At 37.9% G+C, this 11,272-nt stretch overlaps 1 protein-coding gene across 5 annotated transcripts in view; it reads left to right on the forward strand.

Moving 5' to 3' along the window:
- The window catches only part of lima1b (LIM domain and actin binding 1b), a 30,336-nt gene extending 24,035 nt beyond the window's left edge, over positions 1-6,301 (forward strand). For all 5 annotated transcript variants that reach the window (XM_084101228.1, XM_084101229.1, XM_084101227.1 and 2 more), the window contains 4 exons: positions 623-659; positions 1,324-1,400; positions 2,610-2,743; positions 4,477-6,301. In XM_084101228.1, coding sequence (XP_083957354.1) covers positions 623-659; positions 1,324-1,400; positions 2,610-2,743; positions 4,477-5,797 — 1,569 coding nt within the window. In that variant the 3' untranslated portion in view covers positions 5,798-6,301. The remainder of the gene's footprint in view (positions 1-622; positions 660-1,323; positions 1,401-2,609; positions 2,744-4,476) is intronic.
- Positions 6,302-11,272: the final 4,971 nt, after the last annotated feature.

The following is an 11,272-nucleotide window of genomic DNA, read 5'->3' on the forward strand; positions in this document are numbered from 1 at the left end:
TTTGTGGAAACTGTGAAACACAATCATTCAAAAGTTTGGGGTTAGTAAGATTTAAAATAATAATAATACCTTTATTCCACAAGCATGTTACATTGATCAAAAGAGACAGTAGCAACATTTATAATGTATTTCAAAGAATAGCTATTAATTTAACTTTCTAATCATAAAAGAATCCTGGAAAAAAATGTATTACGTATGTATCAAAAACTGTTTTCAACTTTGATAATAATAATAATTATTAATATTTGATCACCAATACTAATTGAGCAGCAAATCATCATATTAGAGTGATTTCTGAAGGATCATGTGACACTGAAGACTGGAGTAATGATGCTGGAAATTCAGCTTTGATCACAGGAATAAATTACAGTTTACGATGTATTAAAATAGAAAAGAGTTCTTTTAAATTGCAATATTTTTTCACAAAATTATTGCTTTTTTTATCAAATAAATGCTGCCTTGGTGAGCAGAAGAGACTTCTTTCAAAAACTTAAAAAAATCTTAATTATTCCTCATTTATGACCGGTAATGAATATGTTTGTCACAACATTAAATAGTTTACCTTAAGATTTAACAAGACTCCTGTTTGTCATTGTCATCATTGTTTGTTCTCTCTCTACAGAAAACTCTCCCTCCATCAAATTGTGCGAAGATCAATGGTGAGATTGACATTTTTTCTTTCAACGTCTGTAATATTAAAATGTCTGAAAAATACGAACGTGGTGTTTCTTCATTAAAGCCACAGTTATAGACTTATAGAGCTGCCTTAACATTTGTGGACGGATCAGACTTGGTAGGGCGTTTTTGAGGAAAAACAGGAGCACATTATGAAATCAAGGTTTTCAGAGATTTACTGAAGGCTACAGAAGCAGCTGCAGGACGCGGAGTTAAAAAAGCAAAGATGCACTTGATGCTTTTGCATGCAATTCGGAGTAAAGGCATGGAAAAATGACACAGGAGTGTAGTTACAATCATTTCCACAGCTGCTGAAACACTTGTGTGCATGGACTTTTCCCTTTGCATTCATTCATTTCAGGAGAATTTTATATTCCGCTTCATACCTGTCATTGCTCCAATCCTCCGTGATTTTAAACTTAGAAAAACCTCACTAAAATATAACGTTTGAACTAAATGACTTGAATAAAGATTACTTTCTTCTGCTTTTCATTTAAGTGCTTATTTTATTGTTGATTTGTGAATTGCATGTTTTTTCTTTGTCATGGATGGAGATTACCAGTTAGATTTAAACTGCTAGTCATTATCAGAAAATCAGCACAGTATATAGTGTGCACTATGTAGTGATCTGTCATGTGTTTCCTTTAGGAGAGCATGTGCACACCGCGAGTCCCAGCACTGCAAACCCTGCGTCAGAGAGCAAGGACCCTCCGAAAGTGCTCAGGGTCTGTGGACTACAAACTCATTTCTGTTTATTGATTTTTAAAATGCTTATTGATTTTATGTGTATACACAGATTTAATTCTACCTGGGGAAATCAATTTATATTTATCAACTGATAACTAATAGTCAACTAAAGTTGGTCTGTGGTAACCAGAGATGGGCATAAATACATGGAAATGTATTTAAAATAAAAATACAAAATACTGTGTGAAAAAAATGATTTAAATACAAATACAGTATTTTGTATTTTGAAAATACACAAAATATATGTGAAATTGGCCATCCAGTGCAGGGATAGGTCACAGTGAATGAAGAAACTACATAGGCCTTGACTTTTAATTCCTAACCTCATCTCTGCCCTCTCAGTCTTTCTTTCTCTTTCTTTCTTTCTTTCTTTCTTTCTTTCTTTCTTTCTTTCTTTCTTTCTTTCTTTCTTGTTGGCAATTACAAATAAACTTATGCAAAATAGCAGCCATTTATATACTTATTTCACTATTAAACACTATTAAAAAATTAATACTGTATGTAAAACTGTGGGAACCTTTTCTGCTATCTAGCAAAGAATATGGATGGGCGATATGACCAAAATCTTAATTTTACTTCACAGTAATAATATATATCATGGTTTCACAATTCTCAATATCAGTTTTGACCACAGCAAAAACTGAATTTCAAACTCTTTTGAGGCTTTTTTTTTTGCAGGTAGCCCAATGCTTTTTAAATATAGTAATTTTATATTTATTTTATGTAAAGTTTTTTTTTTTTTCTATAAGTTTATTAAAATTAGAAAGTTTATCTAAAATGTAAAATTAGAATTCATTTAGATTCATTTGACACTATTTACCCCCCCCCCCCCAAAAAAAAAAATATTTTTATGAATAATAAAACTAAAAGCTGAAGATGTTTGTGATGTATCATTCATCAGTGCTTGTGTGAACTAGTTGATGCACGAAACCAGTACCCTGATAAAGAGGTTGACTGGCAAAAAGTATTTTATGTATTTTGAAAATACAATAATACTCATCTTAAATGTATTTAAATACATCCCTGGTGGTCGCGTGTAGAATATTAACATTAAATTAATTTAAAGATTTTGGGACAGTCTGCTAACTGCCGGTATGAAATATGAGATTTTATGCCATAGAAAACTGATATTCATTCTGATTGCATTGTGAAAGAGATGTTAATAACTCTTGTGTTTCCCTGGACAGAAATTTAATCCGCCTATCCAGGAAAGATGTGTATGCTGCCAAAAGACTGTTTATCCGGTGGAAAAACTTATTGCCAACCAGCAGATTTACCACAAGACTTGCTTCCGCTGTGCCTTTTGTAGTACCAAACTCAGGTACCTTTTGTCCTTATTTATTTATTTATTTATTTTAAAGTTGTCACCAAAATTACATATTTAATATTTTTTTTCCTTGAAAACAAATTCTTTATGTCTTAAAATAGCTTGAATGTTACTCTACACCCTTGCCTAATTGAGTATACGCAGTTCTATGAATATGCAATAGAACAAAGTCAAATAGAAACTGTAAAACACATTCATTTTTGACAGCTTTAAGCCCTATTCGGACGGGATTAGTTTTAGTAGATAGATGGAGTAATGTAATTTCACCACAGGACGTCTTTAATATTAATGGCCAGTTCGCACAGGATAAGAAATGTCAGTAACACTAGCAGAAGTGGGAGAGTAACTCGATTTCCGCACCGCCGTCCCCCTCCTGTCGTCATGTGTGTATTACGTTGCTTCCTGATATCAGCGCAAACACATATAGGGCCCTATTTTAACAATCTAAGCACATGGTCTAAAGCGCACGGCGCAAGTTCACTTGGAGCGTGTCCGAATCCGCTTTTGCTAGTCTAACGATGGGAAAAATGGTCGGCGCTCCCGGCGCATGGTCTAAAAGGGTTGTCCCTATTCCCTTAATGAGTAATGGGTGTGTTTTGGGATTTAAGTGCATTAAACCAATCAGAGTCTCATCTCCCAGTCCCAGCTCGTGCCATGGCGGATTCGCTATTTTCATGACGGAATTTGATAGTGGAAAGACCGAACGTGTCTCCAGAGCGCAAACGGATCTGCTCGTGCGCGAGGTAAAAGTGCGCTAGCAGAACATCTACGGGACAAGCCGGATTCACCATATCTTTATGCACACAGTAATAATCTTTTACAATGTAGTCCTTTTATTTAAAATATTTGGCATGTTTGTGTGCTGCTGTTGTGCCCTGTGTGTTTAATAAGCAGAGTGTGTGTGTAATAAGCAGAGTGTGTGTGTAATAAGCAGAGTGTACGCGTGTTGTGGACCCGCCTATAGGCGCACATTACTAACGCGCTCATTAAATAACAAAAAAAATATAATATATTTTTTTTATATTTAATGAGAACAGTCTACTTCTGTTGCCTCAAAATAGCAACGCGCCAACAATGCGCCAGAACACACCTCGTTTTCAGACCAGCAGCCCATGGGCGCAAATGCATTTGCTATTTAAACAACGTGGCGTAGGACGTGAAAATGAAAACTGCGTCGGACTGAAAAGACACTTGCAAAAAACACTTGCGTCGCGCTACATTGCGCCGGGTGTAAGATAGGGCCCATAACCTATATATGTATATATAAGACAGTTAGTTCCGGTCGAATGATGTATTAATTAAATTCAGATTGGATTATGTTGGTAATAGGCACTTGCCTAACGCTAAACGAAGTTTTGTGCCTCTAACAAGTGCTTTCGACCTTCTTTTTGATCTGAATGGTGTGTGGAAAACACTTGAGTTTTGCCACAGACTCGTCCCAGCGTCTAGAATGCACCTGAATGCTTTTCAAGTGCATCCATACTTGAAAACCACGGAAAACTTATTTAGTTTTTTATTTTTCCGGACCTTTTTACAGAAGGTAAAAGTTGCCGTAATATTTACTGATATTGTCCATAATGATAACTGAGACTGCACATTCGGACGGGACTAAAATCACAGAGAAGCTCTGGTAATAATTACTTTACCCCACCTCTCTAGTTAAAATCCTGAGGAGGTCAGATTTGAGATATCCTGCATGTAAAAATAAAATGCCCTTGTCATTTCAGCTTGCTGTCTTACGCTTCCCTGCATGGCAGCATCTACTGCAAACCTCACTTCAGTCAGCTTTTCAAGTCTAAGGGCAACTATGATGAGGGCTTTGGCCACCGACCGCATAAGGAAATGTGGACACCCCGAACAAACGACGAGGACCCCGAGGGGAGTGAAAACTCAAAGCCCTTTGTGGCAGAGCCCGTGAAGCCTACAGAACAACCAAAGCCCAAAGCGGAGGAGTCACGACAAGCCAAACACACTGACACGACTGCAGCTCAAGAGACCAGGAGTCATGTGACCAGCTCCACGGAAAAACCACAAACCACCTCTGTGGAAACCAGAAAACTGAGAGTCGCGTGGCCACCACCTGCAGACAGTGATGGAAGCGCCAAAGTCTCCAGTCCAGTCGCTGAAGTCGGGAAGAGTCCATCCAAGCTTTTCCGAGCAAAGTGGCCTCCAGAGGAAGAAGCTCCACCTGCTCAGAAGAGCTCAGAAAAAGCAGACCTGAGAAGCCTGAGACGAAGCTCGTCCCTCAGAGAGCGCAGCCGGCCCTTTTCTGTGGCACCAAGCCTGACATTAACCAATAATCCACAGCAAGAGGCTCCTTCAGTCAGACGAGGCTCGCTGGAGGACCTTCACTCGCTGTCCAAGGTGAAAACAGACAAAACTGAAGTCAAAATCCCAGATAAAGAGGTGAAAATCCCAGATAAAGAGGTGAACATCCCAGATAAAGAGGTGAAAATCCCAGATAAAGAGGTGAAAATCCCAGATAAAGAGGTGAAAATCCCAGATAATGAGGTGAAAATCCCAGATAAAAAGACAAAGGACACTGACAGCCAATTCAAAGAGGATGTGGAGAGTCCTGTCAAGATGGAGAGTAAGGAGAAGGTGCCCTCTTCCATTCTCAAAGTGACACAACAAACCAAAAAAGAGGCTGGTCCCAAACAAACAAATGAGGAGTCTCAGCCAAAACAAACAAAAAAAGAGCCAGAGGAAATTCAGCCAAAACAAACAAAAAATGAAGCTGATCTACAACAAAGAAATAAGGAGTCTCAGCCAAAACTAACAAAAAAAGAGCCCGAGCCACAACAGCAGAGGGGTTCAAAAGCTTGTGTGGAGGATGAGGAGAAACTGATGACGAACTCCAAGACTTTCCCTGAGCTCCAGGACACATCCTCTCCACCGGTGGAAGAAAAAGCCCACCGGAAATCCCAGGACGTGGGCTTCTGGGACGGGGAGGAGGCCGAGGAGGCCCTGACCGTGGAGGAGATGATCAAGAGGAATCGCTACTATGAAGATGAAGATGACGATGAGGAGGAAGTGGCAATAGTTTGACAATATATGTCATTAATCCCTTCCAACTTTTATTTAGTCTGAAAATATAAATGGTAGAGATCTGAAAAACCAACATAATAAAAAAACAAGTACTTTATTATAACCAAGTAAGTATATATATATATATATACTGTATATGTGTGTGTGTGTGTGTGTGTGTGGTACTGTACATTTTTTTTCTCTGGACCTCTTTCTTATAAGAGCTTGAAAGTATTTTTTTTCTTTACCATTTATGTTTTATTTTGAGATCTGTATAAAAATGACTTGTTTACGAAAAAGTTTTTAAAAATCACTATTATTGTTTCTTAATCTAAGAATGTGTTGTGTTGATCCCAGTTAATTAACAAATCTAAAGAATCATATTGTTCTCAGCCTTTGACAGTTAATCAGTAAGCCAAACACATTTTGATTAGTCTTCTAGCCCATATTTTAAAGCATTTTCCATTGTTTTAAAGATTATTGGACAATTACACAATAAACATTACCAAAACATTACCAAATTAGAGGTATAATGTGCATAATTTCAGTTTTATGTTGAATGATGAATGTTTAAGTTATTGAGTATATTATGTGTAATTACAGTGAGGAAATAAGTATTTGAACACCCTGCTATTTTGCAAGTTCTCCCACTTGGAAATCATGGAGGGGTCTGAAATTGTCATCGTAGGTGCATGTCCACTGTGAGAGACATCATCTAAAAAAAAAATCCAGAAATCACAATATATGTTTTTTTAACTATTTATTTGTATGATACAGCTGCAAATAAGTATTTGAACACCTGTCTATCAGCTAGAATTCTGACCCTCAAAGACCTGTTAGTCTGCCTTTAAAATGTCCACCTCCACTCCATTTATTATCCTAAATTAGATGCACCTGTTTGAGGTCGTTAGCTGCATAAAGACACCTGTCCACCCCATACAATCAGTAAGAATCCAACTACTAACATGGCCAAGACCAAAGAGCTGTCCAAAGACACTAGAGACAAAATTGTACACCTCCACAAGGCTGGAAACAGCTACGGGGAAATTGCCAAGCAGCTTGGTGAAAAAAGGTCCACTGTTGGAGCAATCATTAGAAAATGGAAGAAGCTAAACATGACTGTCAATCTCCCTCGGACTGGGGCTCCATGCAAGATCTCACCTCGTGGGGTCTCAATGATCCTAAGAAAGGTGAGAAATCAGCCCAGAACTACACGGGAGGAGCTGGTCAATGACCTGAAAAGAGCTGGGACCACCGTTTCCAAGGTTACTGTTGGTAATACACTAAGACGTCATGGTTTGAAATCATGCATGGCACAGAAGGTTCCCCTGCTTAAACCAGCACATGTCAAGGCCCGTCTTAAGCTTGCCAATGACCATTTGGATGATCCAGAGGAGTCATGGGAGAAAGTCATGTGGTCAGATGAGACCAAAATAGAACTTTTTGGTCATAATTCCACTAAACGTGTTTGGAGGAAGAAGAATGATGAGTACCATCCCAAGAACACCATCCCTACTGTGAAGCATGGGGGTGGTAGCATCATGCTTTGGGGGTGTTTTTCTGCACATTGGACAGGGCGACTGCACTGTATTAAGGAGAGGTCGACCGGGGCCATGTATTGCGAGATTTTGGGGAACAACCTCCTTCCCTCAGTTAGAGCATTGAAGATGGGTCGAGGCTGGGTCTTCCAACATGACAATGACCCGAAGCACACAGCCAGGATAACCAAGGAGTGGCTCTGTAAGAAGCATATCAAGGTTCTGGCGTGGCCTAGCCAGTCTCCAGACCTAAACCCAATAGAGAATCTTTGGAGGGAGCTCAAACTCCGTGTTTCTCAGCGACAGCCCAGAAACCTGACTGATCTAGAGAAGATCTGTGTGGAGGAGTGGGCCAAAATCCCTCCTGCAGTGTGTGCAAACCTGGTGAAAAACTACAGGAAACGTTTGACCTCTGTAATTGCAAACAAAGGCTACTGTACCAAATATTAACATTGATTTTCTCAGGTGTTCAAATACTTATTTGCAGCTGTATCATACAAATAAATAGTTAAAAAATCATACATTGTGATTTCTGGATTTTTTTTTTTAGATTATGTCTCTCACAGTGGACATGCACCTACGATGACAATTTCAGACCCCTCCATGATTTCTAAGTGGGAGAACTTGCAAAATAGCAGGGTGTTCAAATACTTATTTTCCTCACTGTATATAGAGTACATAAATTAAGATACATAATGCCGGCAAGCATTTTCTTGTCACCCAATTTGCCAGTTTTCTTGTCACAGTTTTATAAAGCTTATAAAACATCATTTGCAACCTTTATAATACTGCCATCTAGTGTTAAACTCGAAACCACCTCAGGTCTGAGTCGAGACCGTGGCCAAATCAGGGCGAGTTGAACTCAGGACTGATTTCAGAAGCTAGAAGGTCAAACTTTTACTTTTTATTGTCTTGCTATTTTTATTTTAGGCAAAATAGAAGAAAATCATACAGTTACAGGAGTGAGCAGAGAATATGTTTTTTGATAAGTAATCAGTGTTTCTCAATCATCGTTCTGGAGTCTATGAACAAGAATAAGCTGCACTTTTTACAGGATTGCTCACAGCTATCTAGAATAAATTGACACACTTCCTTGTAAATACTGAGTATTAAATGCTCGTTGAATAAAACAGCAGAAGACACCTGTCTTCACTGTGTAAATGAAACTCTAAGTCCAAACATAATATAACAGTAACATGTTTGCATCAAAAATAATTTATAGACAGTAATAACTGCATCATTTTAAAATGGTGACTTTCACACATTAACTTTTTAACTCGCATGTTATAAATGCTTAATAAATCATTCATACTTATTTGAATCAAAATCAGATTTATTATTTAATCATGATGCAGCAAAAATATTCTATTCTAGTGAGACTGAAGGGTGTTGTGTTTGTGTTTAGGCTCATTAATGTAATGTTTCATGACTTATGTCACTTTTCTTACGTCAAATCCTTTGTTAAAAGACAGGTTGTGATGCAAAAGGCCACAACTTGTTTATTCATGAGATATTATTAATCCTTTCATTCCAATATTAGTTACATGTGAACCTTAAACCTTACCTGTGAAAGTGTTCAGAGTTCACAGGGCTGCCATGGCCTCCCATTGGGGAGGAATAATGATAATGATAATAATAATAATAATAAGACAAGTAACAATTAAAATAGGGACTACAGAACCTTTGGTGCTTGGCCCATAACTACATCATTATGTAAATATGAAAAATATAAAGAAAATGTGTACAGCCTCAATCAGAAGTTACAGTAGCAAATTGTTTAACATTACTGATGTGACTACATTTCTGTCTCTGTACATCTCATTTAAATTCCATCTTTACCACTGTAACTCAACTTTATTACATTTCCTTTAACCCTCCTGTCGCATTCGGGTCAGTTTTGAATACAAATTTCTTTTAAAAATCCATACTAATTAAGACGTTCAGTATTACTGATTCCAGGCAGGTGTGCTTGAGGGCCGGTTGGAGATGAAATCTGCTGGACGTCGGATTGGACAGCTCCATGAGTGCTCCCATATTTGCTCCATGAGCATTCTCTGCTATAGCCGCAAGAAAATTGTGTCTTCACAATGCTCACAACATGAGAATGTGCGCGGTCCTTCCTTGAAAACAAGCCCAAGCATGTCCCTCCTTACTATCCTTAGGAGAAGATAGCGTTACAGTAGCCTATATACTGTATATGTAGCCTATATATATATATATTGCTTTTTGTCCCAAAGATAAAATATATAAAATATATTTTATATTATTAATGAAAAGGATGTTTTCAGGAGCCCACCAATACAGTTTTAGACAGTTTTTTAGACAGTTAATGATCAATTAAAGTTCCACAAAAACACCTCTGATGTCATGTAAAAGGAACAAATAAGAAGTTTATTTTGCAAACAAATTATATTATTCTTTAAAAAGCATTCATAATGATGCACCACAGTCCACCAAATGCAGATGCCACTGGAAACTATGCATTCATTAAGCCTCACATTTCTGAGTGTACAGAGAATTTAATCCACATCACTCAATATATTTTCCTGAGTTATGCATCTGAGGAAAGAATGGTGTGAATGTTGAATTCATGCCTGTCACGCATATGCCTCACAATCACTGCAGGCCTCTTCCATTCATTTTTTAATTCCTGAAGTAATATTGCTAATGTATTTTCCCCACGTCCTGTGGTTAGCGTTACAGTATAGGATCACGCAATCTGCTGCTCACCAGCTCTGTGAAGCGAGACGGACACTGAAACCCACGCATCCTACTTTTTCCGGGCACCGTTTGTCACGACGTGCCAGACCTTTAATTGCAGGCATAAAGTCTAGGCTGCAGGGATGATGTACGTATTTTTGTGTGTCAAAATCTGGAAACAACTTGCATTTTAGCACTTATGGTTTCATCACCCTGAAGTCAATGGGGTTTTGTTAAATACCTGAAATAAGGTCTATGGAGAACACAAGCTCAAGATATTTTCATGTTTTATTCGTAGACAGTGAAAACTAACGCCATGCTTCCTAATTTCTCCCAAGGGTAGCATGTACAGGGTGAAAAGCAATGGTCCTAGTACTGAGCCTTGCAGTACTCCATACTGAACTTGCCATCAACTAGTCCACTTTCACAGCCTCGTTGTGTTTTATAATTGCACTCTTGCAAAGTAACTCAAACTTTCAAGGAAACTGTTTTTCAATAAAGACTGAAAGAGTTGTCAGAAGCTTAATGATAGTGACATTGAAGTTATGCGACCGTAGTGTAGTTAATTTATAGCCTGAGTTTAGCTTTAGTTTAGTTTGCATTCAATCTGTCTGACATGTAAAGCATGTTTGTTTTGTTCATTGTCATGTTTAGGGGCTGGTAAATGTCACTACAATAACAGAGTGACAGACTGGTTGCGACCATACGTCATTCATTCAAGCTCAGCATGCAAGGTAAAGAAAATCATTTTGCAACATTAAAAAAATGTATGTAAAGTTTGATATCAGAATTTGAATCCATCTAAAACAAAATAGCTCTGATTATTTCAATGGGGTGCGCTTCATTACCAGTCATTAGATGCTCCCAGTACATGTTTGTTTGGAGGACGTCTCTACTTTATAGTGCCCACAAGCAATTTGGAAGATTCAAATACAGTACTAAATTTACTTCACCTGATCTTCCATTATAGATGTGAGAGGACATTCTTCGTTTCATATGGGTCGGCCAAGCTTGATCATTAATCATTTATTTGATTATTCTTTATTTATTTATTTGTTTATTTATTTATTTGTGGTCAGCCACACTCACACCTGACACAATGCTGTTGTAAACTTGATGCCAGATCTAAGCCAGAAAACTCTGCCATAAAGGTAATCAGCAGCCCTTAAAATGCTAAAAGTGCAAAATGTTAAAGGTCCCGTATTATGCCCCTTTTCACAAGATGTAAAATAAGTCTCTGATGTCCCCAGAGTGTGTA

The sequence above is a fragment of the Abramis brama genome, assembly GCF_963993115.1.
Source record: "Abramis brama genome assembly, chromosome: 23".
In the NCBI taxonomy this organism is placed as follows: domain Eukaryota; kingdom Metazoa; phylum Chordata; class Actinopteri; order Cypriniformes; family Leuciscidae; genus Abramis; species Abramis brama.